A 21,241-nucleotide genomic window follows, 5' to 3' on the forward strand; every position below is an offset into this window, starting at 1 on the left:
TGAGGTTTAGTAGAGTCACAAGCAATAGAGTGAAAGGGGCATCTGTGAACTGAACTTAATTGTTCTAAACAGCCCTCTCTGTAAAAGACATGTGTCAACAAAGAGTTGAGCAATCATATAGCAAGAATGGGCCTTTTTAAAAAAATTTTTTTTTTTTTTTTTGATGTATGCCGCAAATCAATGTTTCATTTAACAAAATCTGTTGTTTCCTGCTTCATTTTTGCTTGACAAAATGGCTCATACAAACTAAAGGGACAGTTCACCCAAAAATTAAAATTCCGTCATTTACTCAGCCTCAAGTTGTTCCAAATCTGTCTGAATTTCTGTCTTCTGTTGAACATAAAATGACATTTTGAAGAGTAAACTAAACAGTTGTTGGTCCCCATTGATTTCCATAGTATGGAAAAAGAAATACTATGGAAGTCAATGTTAGAGAATCAGAGTATATATTTGCAGGTCGGCCTTCACAAGCAATGCACAAATCAAAGTACAAGTGCTCGGGGTAAAGAAAGTGGGGTTTAAGAGTCAGCAAAATCATTCCATTCACTCCGGTCAGCATGTTTCAGGCAGAAAGAGTAATGGCCTTCTGTTACAGATTATCTATAGAAAGGTGAAACATCTAAAATTGTACAGCTGAAGCAGCAGCTAAAATTATACACAACCTTATTCACCGTGGAGTTCACTGTGTACACGTCATCACTGATTCTGATTGATGCAGCTGTGTTTGTTATCTTGCACCGGTCTTATGTATAAAACAATGCTATACTAAGAGCTTTGAGTAAATGCTACGGTTATGGGAAAAGGCATCATAGGCTGTCAATTTCAGCTCGCTCATCAAGAAAGTAACATTAAAAGCCTTCAACAAGATTTGCTGATTCCAGGGGTGCTTTGTATCCAGACGCCATGTTTAATTATTTATTTAGAGAACAGGTGCAGCAACAAACATCTCCAAGCGCCATATGAGGATTCTCGTCAGTACTGTACAACTGCAGGTGCAAGGCCTGGTTTTGTAACTTTGCTTTCAGAGATTCTCTACCCTTGTGTTCAATCACTTCTATTCTAGTCTGAATACAAACAAAAAGCTGACCCGGCAAAAAAAAAAAAAAAAAAAAAAAGGAAGATTCTGGTTCCATAGAGACTTTTGTACTATTTTATGCACAATGTGTATAGATCGATCGATAGATAGATAGATAGATAGATAGATAGATAGATAGATCTATTAACTAGTACTCTATTGTTATTTTCACACAATAAAAAAAATCTTTAAAGTGATCGTTCACCCAAAAATCTAAAAATGTGATGTTTATCTGCTTACCCCCAGGGCATCCAATATTTAAGTGACTTTGTTTCTTCAGTAGAACACAAACGAAGGTTTTGAACTCAAACCATTGCAGTCTGTCAGTCTTATAATGGAAAAGAATGGGAATCACTGCTTTGGGAGTACAAAAACGTACACAAACAAAACTAAATTAAACCCTGCAGCTCGTGACAATACATTTATGTGTAAAGACACAAAACCATCGTTCTGTGCAAGAAACTGAACAGTTCTTATATTTTAAGTTTTTTACTTCTGATTTTCACAGCAATGTCCGAACTGTCTGTCCTGAGCGTGTTCTTCCAAACAGCAGGTGTCTGATGCGTCTTCTTCTTGCTTTACGGCGGATCGCAGACTTATAAGTGCATTACCTCCACCTATAAACCAAAATGGACCATTGACCCTCTATCTACAATCGCAATTAAGAGTGTCAATGGTCCATTTGAGAGATAGGTGGCGGTATTATTTAGGTGAAAATTTAGGTGGCTGAGATTATAAATCTGCGATCCACGGTAAAGCAAGAAGAAGAAAGTTAGTCAACTAAATTTATTTATTTAATTGTAGCTAAAATAAATTGATTTCAACCACTTACCTTAAAAAATGTGGATTCATTTTTTTCAGTGTTTAATTAACTTTAAATTTTTATTTAATTTAATTAACTTTAAAATTACATAAACTGTGTACCATATTTAAGTGTCTTTATCTCACAGTCTCGTTTTCACCCGCGTTCAATTCAAAATGTCATCTAACCAAGGTGCAGAAGAACTTCACGATAAATGGTTTCTTTCTTTCTTTCCTTCTTAATTTTGTTAAAACACGGCAGGTGAAGGTCTGTGACGTGTTTTCCCCCTACATCTCAAGAATAAGTGACGCGTCGTACTCGCACTGTCCTCTGGGTGGCGCTACTGTCGAGCCTTCCGTCAGGTGGGTTCATGTCCAGAGCAGATCTCAGACCTATATAAGAGAAAATGATAGATACAGGACCATCTCTCTCATCTAGGTCAGTGGATGATGGAAGAGAAAACATATTGCCTCTACTGTCACAGCTGAAGGCTTCCTGGCATATGGCTGTTTGGATTGATGTTCTCTGCGCAAGGCCAGTCTGTTCACTGCGTCAGTCTCAAGGCTTCATATGTGCTTTCACATAAACACAAGTCTGTCCAAACAACTTTTACTGTAAGGTTAACTTTTCTTAGGCCTTGGCTAGTTGTTACAGTGTACCCCAGGGAATATTTCTCAGGCTATGTATATTTATTTATTTAATTGTATGTAAATGCTATAGCCTACCCAATGTATATTTAAAAGTAAACATATACAGAAATATCAAACCAGCCCTTTGGATATTTCTCCGACATATTGTGCAGTAGCGAATATATATATATATATATATATATACACACACACATATATATATATATATACATACATATATACATATATATATATATATATATATATATATATATATATATATATATATATATATATATATATATACATATATATATATACATATATATATACACACACACACACACACACACACATATATATATATATATACATTTTTTTTGTTAAACATGGACATATAAATATTTATGAGCTATGAGGACCTAATTAATATCGCTGCTTCTGTTTTTAATGCTTAATAAAACCCTTTGGAGTCAAGGCTCATAAGAAATAATGAGTTTATTATGCATAAGGCTTATTACATAATCCCTCCAAAACAAAGTTCATCAGGTTTTTGATGCAAGTTAAACCACAGGTGCTCATTTAGGTGAATGAATAAAGTAATAAAGAGGGAGAGAGAAGAGTTCACTGATCCAAAGCCCTTGCGGTCCGCTGCCTGGTGAACAGTACAAGTGATAAATCTCTGCAGCTCAAGCCTAGAGGGCTGCAAGACGCACGTTGTGCCGTGACAAGTCATCAGCGTCCTCACCGCAGCCTTGAGCTCAGCAAGGTCAGCAGATCACGGCCCCCCTCATCTCATGACTGCTCCTGTCCGCTCTCACCTCGCCTGTCCAGATGGCCTTCTGGGAAAGAGTGAAACACAGTGCCGGGTAAATCTACTTTTAAATAAGCAGAAAAGTTGAACAACATTTTGTTTTCTTTGTGGGCAAGATTTGAATTGAACCAAAATAAAAACACCACAATAAACCACAAGTAATCCACATGACTCCAGTCAGATCTATTAACATCTTGTGAAGTTAAAAGCTGCACCTTTGTAAGAAGCAAATCCATTATTAAAAGGATTCACATCATTTTCTCACTGTCATGTCACCATCAGAGTAAATGATTTTGAAAACATTTGAAACTTTAAACTGTTGCTTCTGACCAAAATATAAGTACATAATAATGCTTCCTCTAGTGAAAAAGTCAATACACTGTTGTCCTCTCACATCAAAATCACATATTTGTTTATAACTGATCTGGACAGCTGATTTCAGTGCTTGATATGTGCATATATCTCTCCTGATTCAGAAAAGATGACTTTTTCACTGGAGAAAGCAGCACAGAGGACTTGTATTTTAGCCTAAAGCAAAGTTTTGAAGTTTTAATGGTCCATTAAGAAGTTTTACATCTTAATGGATTTGTTTCTTACAAACACACAGCTTTTTACTGGAGTGGAGTTTTAGTAGAGTGAAGTCGTGTGGATTATTGTGATGTTAGACTCTCATTCTGACGGCACCCATTCACTGCAGAGGATACATTGTTGAGCAAGTGATGTAATGCTAAATTTCTCTAACTCTGTTCTGATGAAGAAACACACACACACACACACACACACACACACACACACACACACACACACACAAAAACAACTCGATTTGGATCGCCTGAGAGAGAGAGTTAATTTTCAGCAAATTTTCATTTTTAAGGTGAACTTTTCCTTTAAAGTCAACAGGAAATTGAAACTGATTACAAATAATACTTTCCAAATTGCTTGTTGTTGTATTTTTCTGCATATGTCATGTATAGGCCAAGAAAGATATTGGATAGCTGTGTTCAGTGGATTAGAGAAAGTCTGGAGAAAAATTAAGGTTAGAAAATGATTTTCACTTTTGTGTACACACTAATGAATTAATACAATTACAAGTAACATGAACTGTTAGTTAATTTTTCTGTGTTTTTGTGACACAGAGTTTAATGAACGCACATCGTGCACCAAAGACCAAGGTCAGGATTTTCATTAAATAATAAATTAATTAAATTTCAGCATGTTTTTCATCAAACCCTATTGTACACCCGAAGAACACTTAGAATATACAACATGTTTCACATGGCATTATTCTGTGATACTTTTGTGTCTTTTTAAAAAAGCTTGATGCTGGTCACTATTCACTGCCATTGGATGAGCATAGAGCAGGACGTTTTCTCCTTTGGTGTGTCGAAAAAGCATTGAAACAACATCAGCATGAGTAAATAATGACTGAATTTTCATTTTAGGGTGAACTATATCAAATTAATATGAATTAAATCATGGTGCCCACAAATGCCCTTTAGCTGTGACATTCATCAGATTATATTATTTTTTGAATTAAATTCTTAATGTTTTTTTCTATAAAGGCACAGATGGACAAATTAAAATGTAATAAAAAGGGGTAGAGAACAGTAATAGCATTCGTGAAGAGAACAGTTGAGGAACAGTGGAAAGAGCTCACGAAGCATGATCGAAACAACATTTTATTAGAAAAGAAAAGCATTAGAAACACTTTGCACCCGTTCAGTGCCAGCATATTGGAATATCGCCACATGAGTTAAATCTCCAGCACAATGATTCAGTTACACCATGAAATGCACGAGACACAAATCTGTAGATATTTCAATGACATAATCAACACCAGATATATTTGTTATGTAATTCATATCTACAATACCTACTTCATAAAAAAACAATAACATGTCATCATTATTCATGTGAACGACAAAAAAAAAAAAAATCAGTTATCCTTGATGGTACACTCACTCCACCTCTCAAGTGGCACAGAGAACATGTTTATTTTACTCTTTACTGAATAACAGACGAAAAAGGGTGTATTTTTTTTGAATATTCATACTCTTCAGTTATAAAATGCAACCTCATATGATGTGAAGAGGGTTGGAGTGTAATGTTCTGAAAAGCAAACCATCTATCAAGTCCCTCATAAGGCTAATGAGCTCTGGCGCACCTGCGCTCCTGCTAATCTTTCCACACACATGAACGGGACGAAGCGAGATGGGCAGGAAGAGAGAGAAAACATGAGCGCGGATGAATGTTTATGGAGAAAGTCTAAGATATTTATGCTACTCGAGGGCATTTTGAGAGAATTTTGAGATGGTCGGTCTGTAACTACGCCCTCGCTAGAAATTAATTCGGTATAACTGACCAGAGAACCGTTAAAATGCATTAACAAGTGTAGTGCATGATCACGAAGAGCTGAAATATATGAAAGCCCATTTGCCATGGAATAAAAGACTTTTCTGAAAAATAAGATTCTTTTTTTTTTCAGAATTTTTTCAGAGTTGTGAGATATAAACTTAGAATTTGAACTTTATTTCTCGCAATTACAAATTTACATTTAACAAGTCTGAGTTTATATCTCAATAAATTTTTTTTTCTCGAAATTCTGAGTTTAATTCTCACAATTCTGATTTTTTTTCTGTAGAATTGCCAGTTTATAATTGCAACTTTTTATTTCACAATTAAGACTTTTTTTCTATGAATTCTAAGAATTGCGAGATATAAATTTCTCACAATTCTGACTTTTTTTCTCAGATTTCTGTTAATATCTCGCAACTATGAGTTTATAGCTTGCAATTCTGCATTTATAGCTCAGAAATCTGAGATTATATTTCACAATTCAGAATTATTTTCAGATTTTTATCTCATAATTCAGACTTCTTTTCTAAGAATTCTCAGAATTCCGAGATATAAACTCAGAATTACAAAATATAAACTCAGAATTCAGACTTCTTTGCAAATCTGAGTTTCTATCTCACAATTCTTTTTTCTTTAGAATTCTAAAGCTTATATCTCCCAATTCTGACTTTTTTTCCTCAGAATTCTGTTTTTATATCTTGCGATTTTGAGTTTATATTGTGGATCATATCAAGCAATTTTTTTTTTTTTTTTTTTAATTGCAACTTTTTATCTCAAAATTCTTTAAGAATTCTCAGTTGTGAAATATAATCTCAGAATAAGATAGAAACTTAGAATTCAGACTTTTATAGTTTATATCTTACAATTCTGACTTTGTTCCTTAGAATTCTGCGTTTATATCTCGCCATTTGGAGTTTCTATCTCATAGTTCTGAGTTTATATCTTGCAATTCTGAGTCTAAATTGTGAGATAAGTATTCACGATTACATTTTTTTGTTTTGTATCCCATGGCATTAGATATAAAATAATACTGTATATAGGCTACTACATCTAATGTTGTTCTTTGTGCTCTCACTAGAAGCACCAGATTGATTTGGTGATTGTAGCTGACCAATGCAAGATATATAAATGTAAATACTGTACTCAAGAGGTCAAAGTTCAGCTAGTTTACTTAACCAGGTTAGTTCCGAATAGTAGATAGGCCTCATTTAGCCTTCCATTAAGGCTGTTAGAAGCAAGGAATAGATGCAGAACTGACTATAAGCAAAGTTGACGTATTTTAAATCACATACTTTTAGGAAGTAGAGTTGTGATGGATGGAAATGCTAACAGATAGCTTTCTCCAGATATTATAGACCTTCTTGATCGTAATGCCTAATAAAGGCTACTAAAATTATGAATAAAAATAAATACCGGAACACTGTACTGTTGTCCATAAAGTCTCATAAAAATACCTTGTATGTTTGAATAAATAAATCTTTTGTCTAAAAAAATTACAGCACCGCTCCTTTAATACATTTTTTACACATAATTAGTTTAGGCCCAAAAACAAAGGGAATACATTAGATGGCTAAACACTGTTAAAGCTGAGGCAATCTTCTGATCGTGTACAGTGACAGCTGAAACCGCCCATTCATGCACATCAAACTCTTATGACAAACAATGCCAATTTAAACATATGCACGTTCTGTTGGTTAGCTGGTTTAGAATCAACCTCTACCACCAAATCTCTGGGACTAGGGGTTAGGGGTTGGGTTATTGATGACATTTGGCCAGGAGCTGAACTTGTCAGCCTTCTATAAACTGTCTCTGTTTACATTAAGTACAAGCAAACTGGCATCAAGTGAGATCAGTAAGACTTTACAGTAAGGTTCAATGTCTTAACATAACATGTTAATGTAAGGGGTTTTATACACTAAAAATAAACAGCAGTTATTAATCAAAGTTATTGTTAATTTACACATATTTCTACATATTTTAATATTTTAAGTTGAATAAATCAACATCATTATACATTAATTATCATTGTTTATACATTATTTATGTATATTATTATGAGGTAACAATGAACAAAAATATATTTCTATTAAAATGAATGAATAAAATTTAGCTAGATTAAAGAGTTCTCATTGTTAACTAAGACTAAAATTATTAAAAAAAACTTTTGATAATTTATATAAAGTTGAAATAAAAAATAAAATACCAAAATGACTAAAACTGAAATAAAATAAAATAAAAACCAAACTAATTACACACACACAAAAAAAAAAAAAAAAAAAAAAAATAAAAAATACCGGTAGTAAAACCTAAATGGAAAAATAAAAATAAATAATATAAATACTATTAAAATAACACTGATTCATAAAAAGATGTTGTTTATTGTACCTAATGCATTAATGTTAACAAATTGACCCTTATTATAAAGTGTTACTGAAAAACATTCTTTGAGGCTAATCCAATAAAAAGATCAATTTATAAAGCGGCTTCCTCAGACATTGCCAAAGCTTTGTGTGTTGAAGAATCAAGATTCTTCTTAACAAAAAAAAGAAGACTTTGCACAAACAGCCATTACTGTCCAGCACAAGTACAAAATAAACAGCATAAATATATAATAAATATAATAAATTAGTAAAAAGCTCAAAACATTAACATTACATCATAGAGGAATTACATATATTGCTACATCGACAAACAGCTTTAAAACACTATTCAAAAGTAAATGAATAAATGTGCAAACATTCGTACAGAACAGTTGTAATAAGTGATTTGAGTGATAGACTGCCCTCCATTTGATGCATTCTGTTCGTACTGGACGTCCCGAGATAACATTCCCTCTCGCCACCAAATGTTCCCGCTATAGCGTGATGTTGCCGTCTGTAGTATAGTGTTAGTAGATTCTCTCTTTCCCTCTGACATGCCAGGCTCTCTGACGCCCACTGTGAGTCACAGATGGCCCCATAATGACTGGAATTGCTAGAGGATCAGGTCCAATTCATTTGCAACCTATTTTCTGGCCGGGGTGCAGCCCTTTAGGAGAAGCGGTGTGTCAGCTAGACTAGAGAGATAGCAACGTCCCCTAAGATAACAGAACCTTACTGTATTCTATATCCAGACACTTCCAGTGCAGTTTTGCAGACTAATTAAAGCTTTTCTTCACTAGCTTTTGTGTATGTCTGCCATATTGGATCACTTTTTGTACCTATAAAATGAGGGCATGAATGACTAAATATCTTGGTAGCACATGTACATTGCCAAGATGTCCAATCAAAGTGTGCATTTTGATGCATTTTAGATACATTGCTAAATATGTAATGTATTAATATGTTGCTAAAATGTTCCTTGTTGCTTTATTTGAAACATTTGTGATTAAAAATGTACCACATGACAAAAAATGTCAACAACCAGGAATGTAACAATATGTTGTGTCACAATATATAATTATACAGATTTGTAGTAATTTGTATCGTGGCGGTATAGCGGCAGTATGTATTGTGTTTACCCAAAATAAAAGTTTAAAGTTAAAATTTTGCTTCAAATATGGTATACCCAGAAGGTCATCTTCCATGTTTATTAAATTTTATTAATACATTATTTAATAAAATACAATATTTTACATTTTTTTAAATGTATTTAGTCCAAAAATATTCAAGTACACCCTGATGTAATACCAAATTTAGCATTTTAATGAACAGTACTTTTTGATAACTGTTTATCATGTCTTAGAAATAATAATAATAATAATAATAATAATAATAATTTAAAGGGATAGTTAACTAAAAAATGAAAATTCTGTCATCATTTACTCACCCTCGTGTTGTTCCAAACCTGTACGAGTTTTCTTCGTCTGCTGAACACACACACACAAAAAAAGATATTGACTTCAAGTCAATGGCTGAAGTCAATGGCTACTGTCAATTTTTTGCTTACATTCTTCAATATATCTTTTGTGTCCAACAACTGCAAGAAATTCATACCGGTTTGGAACAAGTGGAAGGTGAGTAAACGGTGACAATTTTCATTCCTGTTCATTTAACTGTATTTTAGCTTTGTTTGTGTCGTGAGAGTATATCATATCATGAGGAGATATTGTGTATCGAATTGAATTATGACATGAATGTATTGTTACACCCCTATTGACAACCCTTTAGAATGAACAGATTAGTACCGCCCCCAACTCACGCCATTGGTTGAACCACAGTGTTTACACTTTTCTGGGAAATAAACCTTATTTTTAGTTGTACATCCATATTAAATTGAAATAAGAGAAGGTATTTTAATATTAAACACCATTAAATCATCTCTAAATGGATCAAATGGATACATTCCCAAATGATGAACATCTTGGCAAGGTATGTTGCTAACGTTCTATTAGTATGTTGTTGGAGTTCCTTTCCTTCTCATAAGATGGCTTGACACAGCATACTTACAGCTTCACTTATTTTCATGGGGCAAGACCTCATACTGTCCATCAAGTAAGTTAAAGATTTCCTGAATAACACTAAAGGAGTAGCCAATTAGCATTGTGGATACATAAAAAAAAAAACAAGACAAGAGAAGATTCCATCGTTCCACCAGCTCAAAGTTCTTCATGAGTGCCTGAAGCCATCAACATCAAAGAGCCATCAGTCTGAGCAGCTTGCTAAAGAGGGTATGGCTTATTAGCTTGAGTACATTAGAACATTCATAAAGATACACATGAGAAACAACTCCCGAGTTGCTCTAAACCTTTGAAAGCTACTAATGGAAGAAGAAAAATGCATAGAGTTTACACCTGCAAGCTGCCATAAAACGGTCTAAATGGTTCTATTATCCATATACGGCCATCAAATACCATCCTGCCCCATAAGGCAACAATGACCTTCAGAACAATGCCTCTTCATGACCCACAACACCAACGGCTTTAGACTAAATAGAGAGAGGCTGTTTTCACACTAAAGCTGATGGTGTGAACCCAAATCCATTTGGTTGGGGTGAAATCGGCTTCTGATATCATGAAAACAAACCCAAGTCAAGAAAACAGGGGTTCATGTGGAGTCAAATACGATTCACAATTGTTATAAAAGTAATCCAGCCTTATTTGTGGATGCCAGAAGCTATTGATGGCATATCATTTAGTATACATACACTAGCATTCAAAAGTTTGGGGTCAGTTATATTTATGGATTCAAGACTGCATTTATTTGATCAAAAATACAGTAAAAACAGCAATATTGTGAAATGATATTATAATTTAAGTGTTTTCTTTTTGAATATATATTAAAATGTGACAAAGCTGAATTTTTTAGCAGCCATTATTCCAGTCTTTTGATCAAGTTAATCAATCCTTGCTGAATAAAATATTAATTTCTTATTGGAAAAATTTTATTGAAATTTTACTAATGGCTGTATATTTCGTACAGAAGTGCCACAGTAAAATTTGGTACTAAACCCAAACAAATGAGTAAAAAAGTGAACTGGACAACAATTCCCTTTTTTGATGTATTGAGAAACACATGATGAAGATGCAAATATACTGCCACTTGAAGCCGAATACTATGTTTAAAGACAGACAGGTTCAAACCAAGTGTCAAAACAGCCTAATTGTTATCAACACATTGACACAAGCGCTTATTTTAGCAGTTCTGTAACGTCTCCCAGTAATGCTATGTTCCTGCTGACACTTCAGGTGCACCTGGTGTAGATGTCTGGCTATATTGAGGTCAGTGTTTCTATTATTAAATGACTGGAAGTCACAATTTCCCAGTTTGGGGACTGTGTATGGTTGTGTTTTGCAATGCGGGTCTATATTTTTCGATGGAGGGACAGATACTGGCATGTAATGAGTTGTGCCGGAAGCAAAACGTGATGAAAGATTACTAAATCTATGAAGTATGTCGACAGAATGTACATTCTTTCCACCTAAATGACTTCCACACATCTGGATAGGGGACTAATTAATATATATCCGAAAAGCCTAAAACCTGAGTTATTCAAAATAGTTCATTAGAAAGACCACAACAATAAACATCGAAAAAGTAAATTGTGTACCATTGACATTTAGATTATTTGCATGACTATAGCTACTCTATATACTCATGAGATGTATATCCTGTATGTATACTGATATATTAGTTTTTTTTTTTATATAGGACCATTTTTGTGTTCTGGTAGGTATGTTTCGGCGTGACACTTGTAAGCACAACGGTCTCGGCTAGTGATCGATAAGTCGGCGATATGTTAGTTTAAAAACAAAAGCAGTCGACCGACTGTCAACCAGTTCTGAGAAACGACTTCTCTTTTCTCCATTAGAGAACAAAAACATCACATATCCGGATTTGCCATTCGTTTTTGTTTCTTGTGTGTTACCGTTCTGAGGCGGTCGAAGTCCACAGAGGTGAGCTGAAATAAACAATACTCAAGACGCAATGATGGCAGCGAAGTGGATGTGTCCCTCTCCACTCCTCTTCCTCCTGAACTCCAAAATGAAAGCTGGTGGAATGGAGTTTTACAGTGGGACGTCCTGCCCGCAATGCTACACACTGACCCGCGCGGGGTCACAAGAGATCTTCGTAATCGAGGAGTTTTGAGTGCTGCCGGGTTTTCCAAAGTCGAAACAGACGGAAGTCAAAGTACATCTCAATCATATCTTTGCCTAAAAGAGAGGGAAACAGAGACGGAGATATGAGTCTGGAATACATTTGGTGAATTCCATGTGAGCACGTCTCTCTATGATGAACAGACACTTCCATATAGATTTGCTCAGGCCATAATTGGAAAACAGCATGCAGTGAGGGACAATATAGATAAAGAGAGATGAGAGAGAAATTATAGAGAATGAAAAGAGTAAATTGAGAGTCAAGAAAAGAAAGGTGGGTTGTTCAGTCGGCCCAGGACAGGTGAAAAAAAAGAAGAAAAAGACCTGAAAACTACCTTTAAATGGTTTACTATTATAAAAACATGTCAGTAAAGATGAGCATTACCCACAAAGTAAAAGTAAATTTTTTTGATGCATTTAAAGTTTAAAAGAATAGTATATATTTGAAACATTATCTTTACTTTTTACTTTTCCATCAATTTAATCCATTCTCTGCAAAAGATATATAAATAAATATAAATGAAACAATTTGTTCAAATTTATTCATACTGACTCTGGTCTATGTTGTTTATATGAAAAAAAAAACCCCAGAAAAAATAACTTTACAATTCTGGAATGACATGAAGGTCAGAATTTGCATTTTCGGGTGAAAAATCCCTTCTACATAACATGCGGTGTATATATATATCAGTATTCTTTCATTAACAACTACTAGATTTCAAATCATGCAAGGAAGAGTCTGTTTATGTGTGCTTATTTGTGTGTAGGAGTGTGAGCATAAGCACATTTCAGCAGTTTTATTGCAGACAGTCTCACCCTGAGCGGAGAGCTCCAGCGGTGACTCAAACGTGACAGAATAAGGCCTCATCAGGTTCTTCAGTTTCTGGAACAGCTGTTGGCACATGATAAGCCAAGACATTAATAATCCGCTTTTTTCTCCCCCTCACACAGCTCTCTCGCTCTCTCCTTCACTCGCTCTTTGACTCGAGGAGGTTAGTTAGGGATAATGGCAGCCTCTGTGTTTGTGACCCTGGATAGATCTCACACGGGCAACTGGAAAGGCAAACGAGAACCTTCAAAAGAACCCAGTTAAGATCTTAACATCCATGCAGCGCTCTGAGATGCTTCAGAACCCGGACAGAGATTAAAGATGAAGTTACAGACACAGATTTTCTCTTCTGGCTCACCCTGCCTTACAGAGTGGATAAAAATGAAAATATGAGTACAACTCTAAAGGGGAATTGTCATTTGAGATCAACGTGCATTGATATTAACTCGCGAATGCAAAATTCTGTCGGCAGATAACCCAGCATGCATTCACGAACTCACACAAGTCAGTCATCCTCCGTGTGTCAATCACAAGCACGCACGCAAACGCAATTCTCAGGAACAGTGGCGCCTCTTGGGCAATGACGCACGGCTAATGAGATTTACACCAAACCCGTCTCCATAGAAACGCATTCGTACATTAGGTTCCAAGGGCGGCATGAATGTGTCCTTGGGGTGTAATCTCGGGGCTCCTGTCATATAACACTCATCAGGCTACCAAACAAGACAGAACGAGCTGAAAGTTAACGCTGACCCTAAAGGACAGATGGAGATCCAACAGTTAAGGAAGTCTCAGATTAGATGTTAATGATCACAGCAACTAGTTTGAGTGTTATATACACTACATTTCAAAAGTCTCTTAAAGGGATACTCCATCCCAAATGAAAATTTTGTCATTAATCACTTACCCCCATGTCATTCCAAACCTGTAAAAGCTCAGTTCATCTTCAGAACATTCTGATGATGACTTTCATACCTTTTATGAACTGTGACACTGTTATTTACTTGACAGTCTATGGGACAGTCACAGGCCTCCCGGTTTTCATCCAAAATATCTTAAATTGTGTTCCGATGACAAACGGAGCTTTTACAGGTTGGAACAACATGGGGATAAGTGATTAATGACAAAATTTTCATTTTGGGTTGGAGTATCCCTTTAATACGTCTAGCAAATATGCTAACCAAGGTTACATTTAATAATCAAAAATACAGTAAAAACAGTAATGTTATTGATAATTATTATTTAAATTTAAAAGAATTGTTTCTATTTTAACATAATTTAAAATCTAAATCATTCCTGTGATGCAAAGCTGAATTTTCAGCATCATTGCTCCAGTCTTCAGTGTCACTTGATCCTTCAGAAATCATTCATATATACTGATTTAGTGCTCAAGAAACATTTTTATTTTTTTTTTTTTTTTTTTTTTTGTTATATTTTTGAATATACTATATATGCTATTTGTTATTTTTATTTAAATGTATACTTCTGGTAAAGTTTTATTAATTTTGCAGTTTTTTTGTCATTTGTATTAGTTTACAAAGTTCTTTTTCATTTTTATTTAATTTTGTACTTAAACTAAAAGAATATATACAAGTACTAAAATAAATAATTCTAATATACTCGTTTGGTGTTAATAACAGTTCTAATGATTATCTATTTTAGTTTTGTTGATATTCTACTATAGTTTTTAATAATATTTTGAATTAGATTTTATTTTTATTTGAGTTATTTTAGTAGGTAAAGTTTGTTTTATTAATTTAAGGTAATATGAATTGAAATGTGAAAATTTGTGTTGTTAACTTGTTTATTTTCATGTTTTTTTTTATTTTTATTATAAGTTTTATAATGGTTTTATAATTACCCTGAATGTTATCAATGCTGAAAACTGTTTTGCTACTTAATATTTTTGTGGAAACTGATCTTTTTTTTTTTAAGGAATATTTTATTTGAAATCAAAATGAAAATGCAATATTCTAAAAGTCTTTACTGCAATTTTTGACAAACTTTTGAACAATCACCAAAGTCAGAATCAAAGTTGGGTTTAGTCCTTACATTAAAGAAGTCGATATGAAGTATTTCCAAAAACTGAAGTGTACTTAACAGGAAAAAGTAAGAACACTTTCACAAATTGCAATGAATAGACGGTTACAGAGAGCAGATGCATAAACACAGCTCTATATCTATTAAAGATTGAGTACTGGACAGGAAAGGGTTATTTTAAGTTATATAACCAGGGGGAAAATGTTGTCAGGCATGATGGTGATGGTGACAGACAGAGAGGTGTTATATAGAAAAATGGAGAGATGGAGTTGGTGCATGTCTGTGTCTAAAGAGATGAGAGCTGAACAGTGGCCACAGCAGGCCCCAGAGGGACCATTTCTAAATATAATGCAGAAACTCAAGGTACAAGGATTACGTAGATACCGCAGACTTGCTGCTTCAGAACTTGACATACCTTCTCTCCATTAGGATTGCCCAGTACATAACAACCCATGATGTGGATCAGGTTGGGCTCTGGATTCACTTTACTCATAAACCGACTCAGACGTTTCCAAAACCTGCATGTACACCACAAACACATGAGCGAAATCCCACAGATAACAGTCATTAAAGTAATATCAAAACAAGACTTTTCTATGGATCTCACTCACAGGCTCATGTCTTCCTCTTTCTCGACCTTGGCAAAAGTGGCCACTTTATTCTTCAGAAGGTACAGGTGCCCCGGGCCGCCCTGAAACAGAAAATTACACATTTAAAACCTTACATAACATCAAACTCAAAGAAACAGAAGATCAGTAGTATTGCCCTCTGAACTGAGAGAGACAGACCTGTGAAATCCTGTCCATCTGGACACACAGCCATCACGCAACATCAAAACCAAATCACAGCAGTGAAGTACTGTATTATTCCCACAGACACTGCTGATTCACTTTGGTGCACTTACAGTCTCATTTCTTGTCATTTTGTTTGTTTGTTGGCTTTGTTTTTCTCTCACCTGACAGAAGATCAGCATGCGCCAGATCTTACTGCCCCTCCTGTAGGCTGTCAATCTCTTCTCAATCTCCTCTGCACACAAAACAAACACTGCTGTAGTCAGATTGAGTGCATATACATGCATGATCTTACAGTGCATATACATAAGTTCACACAGTCTACAGCCTTTAAAAGTTTTTTTTTTATTGGGGAAAAGCCATGGCAAGCAAAACCTTCTGTATATTAGACTGATTTTACTTTACATGTAAGAGTCTATAATCACAGTTCTATCAGCTTATTCAAAATATAAGTTTAGATGTCAAAAATAAGATAATGTAACCACAATTTCCATGCATTTTGCCTTTTTTTGACTTTATTCCTGAGGTTACCCTTTATTATAAATAATAATATAACATTATATTATCATTTTTATATATCGGACGAAATTATGCATTATTTCTATATATTATTTCAAGCCCTTTCATAATTTTAGATCGAAATCTAGATTTTAATTATTATCCTAACTTAACTTTACATGTAAGCGTCTATAATCACTGTTTTAAAGGATTATTTAATATATTACAATATTATTCAATACATAACAGACTTATTCAGGATGAATTTCCAAATCTTATGTAACTACCATTTTCTTGCATTATTTCTTTCTAGATTTGCATGCAAATATATAATTATACTATAATATATTACATACTTTTCAAGCCCTTTCAATACTAATTCTTTCCTTTTTTTTTTTTTTTTTTGTTAATAATGAGCTAATTTTGATGGCTATCATCATTTTGTTGCTTGTTATATGGAGAAACAAATGAACAAACAATCAACATTATAATTAGCATAACTACCCACCAGCATTTAATGAGCACACTGAATAAATCTTGATCACCACAGATTTTATAGAGTCACTGTTGTAAAACAGTCACTAGAAAATATAGGCACTTCTCTGATCCAGTGTCATTTATCAGGAATCCAATTGTTATTGTGTTTCTCATGCTGGCTCGTGCAAAAATCAATAAAACGCCCAACGTCGTATCACAATGAAATAACCAGGCAAGGGGTAAAATGCTCAAACACACACAAAAAAACACACACGGCCAGCAAACACAGCAACAAACACACACACATAAAGCTACATACCCAAAATATCATCAAACGTGGCATGCTCATGATCCTGGAGATAAAAATAATGAAAACAATTAATAGAAACACACAGATAAGACCAATTCTGAAGGGAAAATGTTCTTTGTATCACGCTTAACGTCTCTTATCTCTATTTTACACTCCAGATAACATTACTGGCGTCTGCGTTTCTTTGTGCTGTTGAGGACGTGTTGTCATTTACTATTGTGTTTGCTATCAGTTTGGTCATAACTTGTCTGTTAAACCTCTGGACAGTATTTTGTGATGGGCCCTCTTTTATCACATCCTATAGAGTGCCTTTGATTCTACTGCACAGGACAAAGCAAACATTAGCTTTGTGTTTCAAATATCTTTTAGCTGAAAATCCATTAAATACTAATTTGTTTTATTGCAAATGGTCAAAATGGACATCTGGATGATGTGTAATGTATTTCTATGTGATGTAGAGTGAAGATTGGCTTGACTTACATAGAGAATAGGTATAATAGATGGATCGTCCCTTCGAATGATGTTGGGGACATATTCTGCTTTAGGAACTTTAGATGAGATCAGCTAAAGGATACAAAAATGACAAAAGTTTTAATTAAATTAAACAAATAAATTACAGTCATATTCCGAAAATTACTCAAAATTAGAATCGTAAATTTAATGTAATTAAAGAAAATAGAATTCCTTAAGTAACATAAATAAAAATGGTCACCAAGAAATTAATTTAAGTCAATCAAGTAAATTAAGTAAAATATACATTAAATTAACATTATATTTACAACAAAGTTATGTGAAGCAAAATTATTAACAATGAAAAACAAAAAAAATCAAAACCTGAATTGCGGTAAAAACTGAAAAAAAAAAAAAAAAAAATATATATATATATATATATATTTTTTTTTTTAAATTAAATTGCATACAATAATTTTAGGAGGGATGAAGTCATCCCCCTCACACGCTAGTCTCTCCATCTCTTTCTCCTCCTCCCAGTCCATGTCTTCACATCCACCCTCCTCTGGAGTACCGCAGGTCGTCTGCAGATCCCCACCTGTGGCATCACACAACAGCAGAGAGACAGTTTAATGATGGACACAGAGAAAGCAGTAGGAAGACAAAGAGAAAAAAGGAACAAGTGAGGAATAAGAAGAGGAAAGAGTGGATGGAGAAAGAGAGAGCCTGAGATAGAGAGAAAAAGAAACAAAGATAAGACAGATTGACAGTGAATTTGTTTACATGGACTGCAGTAATTGAGCTGTTTTGCTTCCATGTGAGGAGTCATAAACTGATAACAGGAAAGTTCACTAAAAAATGTTATTCCAAACCTTTATGCTGTTATATCTTATGTGGAACATGAAGAGGTTTTTTAAGGAAATCCCACAGAAAGATGGTTAATATTGACCATAACTGTCAAGGTACTCATCATAAAAATAGTTCATATGACTTTATGAACATTCAGTGTTGCCTAGAATTCCACAATACGTTCTGTAGTGTTATGACTGTTAACTAAAAACTAATTATTCATTTTTTTCCCAACAAAATAAAACAAATTTTAGGTTAAAAAACACTTTAAAGAAAATTTGAAATGTTGCTTTGGCAAATGAAATAAGTTGGCAAAACTAAGTTTAGAAAAAATATATATATTATTAAATACTATAACAGTATATACATAAATAATCCTAAAATAACACTGTTTGTGAAATTTATTTTTTCATTTTCCACTAAAAATAACAGATTGTGGGTTTGGAATGACATGAGGGTGACAAAATGATGACATTTGGAGCATTTTCATTTTTGGGTGAACTATCCTTTTAACGGCTAAAACTGAGCTTTAATTTGCTGTGAATTCCTCTTTACAATTGTTTGACTGCAGTCTGTTTAAATATACAGCAGAACACCTAACTAGAGTTATGAATTTAAAACTGCAATGAGACTGTAGTAGTGGTTGTATAAGAGAGAGTAAAGAGGAGAGAAAAAACAGCCAGCTATAGAGATAGAAAACAGACAGAGAAAAGCCAACATACAAATATTGCAACTGTAAGTCAAATGTTCACAATCATTCTTAAGGCTCCCCGAAGACACAGGTGGCAAAAACAAACATGATGACAAAAATAAGTCTAAAGACAAACTACACACAGAGTTAAGAGTTAACATGCTGACACAGAATTCTACAGTGTGCACACTTACACACACTCACACACACACTCACACACATACGTCTCCAGAGTCCAGACGCTGCAGGCAGGACAGATACTCACAGAGAGAGAAAGAGAGGAGCACATATTCGGGACAGAACCACGCTCAGAGGAAGACAGACAAACAGGATCAGCATCAAGAGCAGAGGAGGAACGTCACCACCAGAATGTTTATGTGTGGGATATATAAGTGGTCTGCAAGAAGGCTTCTGGTCATAATGTAATGATTTTATATACACTAATATTCAAAAGTTTTGGGTCTGTACGATTTTTTGTTTTAAAGAATAATACTTTTATTCTGCAAGAATGCATTAAATTGATCAAAAGTGACAGAAAAGACTATTGCATTTGTAACCAAAAATTATATTTCACTTTTTTTTACCTTCTATTAATAATCCTGAAAAAAAAAAACACAATTGCTTTCAAAATGTTTCTGGTTTCTGAATTATCATGTGGCACTACAGACTGAAGTAATGATGCTGAAAATTCCGCTTTGCGACCACATGAATAGAATAAAATAGATACTTATTATAAATTGTAATAGTATTTCACAATATTACTGTTTTAACTGAATTTTGATCACATAAATGCAGCCTTGGTGAGCATTAGACTTCTTTCAAAACCATTAAAAAAACACTTACCATAAACCTTTGAACAGCAGTGCAAATAAGTAATAACTAGTGCTGTCAATCATTTTATGCTGTGATCTTGATATGTTACTGTAAGTGTGTCAAAGTGGCATGTATAAGTGTGTGTGTACAGATGGACTCACTGTCTTTTGAGTCGTTTAGGGAGTCTTGTTTGACAGGGGTCGGATCGCTCCAGGATCGGTTGAAACTCTTCGCCCTGCGCTCTGCAAATGCTAGTGAAGTGGAGAGATGGTCACACGCACACACACGCCACACCCCATGATCCTCTAGTAGGCTGTATCACATACACTCAACAACTACACACACATTTCTCATATGCTTTAATGTCCATTTGTTCCTATGCTACACTTGAAAAACACATAGAAGCAAAATGGACCAACACTCGTCCTCAGTCGCTGGTTTATAGGTCACAATGATGCAAAACTGTCAATCATCTTTCAGACAAACATGCAAAAATACGCATGCACATGCTAATCTACAGCACATGCATCACATGTACAAACAAAAACACACAAAACTCACAAATGGAGCTGTGCAATCATTCATACTGTACACTTACACATAGACTCACTTTGTGCTTTCATTCTTCTGCTGCCCACCATTCTTAAATGCTTTCGGAAATTCCTAGAAATTAGTAGAAGAGGAGTGAAAGAAAAAAGAGGGTGGAAGGAAAGGAAGGTAAATCAGGTCATCAATATCTGCATGTGTGTGGCACTACACCAAAAACCCTTGTTTCTTATCTGCGCTTGGGAACCAAATTTCCCTTGGTTATTCAACAGTGCAAACATATTTTGAAGGCCATATGAAACCCATAAACATTTATTTATGGTAGTACCCCTGTTGAAAAAAACAGCATATGCTGGTTAGGTATGTTTTGAGGCTGGGATGCCAGTTTATGCTGGTTTAAGCTGGTCCTTTGTTGGTTTATGATTGTCCTTTGCTGGTTTAAGCTGGTCCTTTGCTGGTTTATGCTGGTCTTTTGCTGGTTTAAGCTGGTCCTTTGTTGGTTTATGATTGTCCTTTGCTGGTTTAAGCTGGTCCTTTGCTGGTTTATGCTGGTCCTTTGCTGGTTTATGCTGGTCTTTTGCTGGTTTATGATGGTCCTTTGCTGGTTTATGCTTGTCCTTTGCTGGATTAAGCTGGTCCTTTGCTGGTATATGCTGGTCCTTTGCTGGTTTATGATGGTCATGTGCTGGCAAAGACTA

At 34.6% G+C, this 21,241-nt stretch overlaps 1 protein-coding gene across 10 annotated transcripts in view; it reads right to left on the minus strand.

Moving 5' to 3' along the window:
* Positions 1-10,921: 10,921 nt before the first annotated feature.
* The window catches only part of LOC109045518 (NMDA receptor synaptonuclear signaling and neuronal migration factor), a 32,519-nt gene continuing 22,199 nt past the window's right edge, over positions 10,922-21,241 (minus strand). For 8 of the 10 annotated variants that reach the window (XM_042747790.1, XM_042747785.1, XM_042747784.1 and 5 more), the window contains 10 exons: positions 20,608-20,660; positions 20,159-20,248; positions 18,115-18,242; positions 17,675-17,758; positions 17,204-17,237; positions 16,074-16,144; positions 15,730-15,809; positions 15,534-15,636; positions 13,066-13,141; positions 10,922-12,306 (listed from right to left, as the gene is read on the minus strand). In XM_042747790.1, the coding sequence (XP_042603724.1) occupies positions 12,209-12,306; positions 13,066-13,141; positions 15,534-15,636; positions 15,730-15,809; positions 16,074-16,144; positions 17,204-17,237; positions 17,675-17,758; positions 18,115-18,242; positions 20,159-20,248; positions 20,608-20,660 (817 nt within the window). In that variant the 3' untranslated portion in view covers positions 10,922-12,208. The remainder of the gene's footprint in view (positions 12,307-13,065; positions 13,142-15,533; positions 15,637-15,729; positions 15,810-16,073; positions 16,145-17,203; positions 17,238-17,674; positions 17,759-18,114; positions 18,243-20,158; positions 20,249-20,607; positions 20,661-21,241) is intronic. The other 2 variants (XM_042747789.1, XM_042747793.1) reach the window with 1 other exon arrangement.

Source organism: Cyprinus carpio, chromosome B21 (genome assembly GCF_018340385.1).
Source record: "Cyprinus carpio isolate SPL01 chromosome B21, ASM1834038v1, whole genome shotgun sequence".
Taxonomy (NCBI): Eukaryota; Metazoa; Chordata; class Actinopteri; order Cypriniformes; family Cyprinidae; genus Cyprinus; species Cyprinus carpio.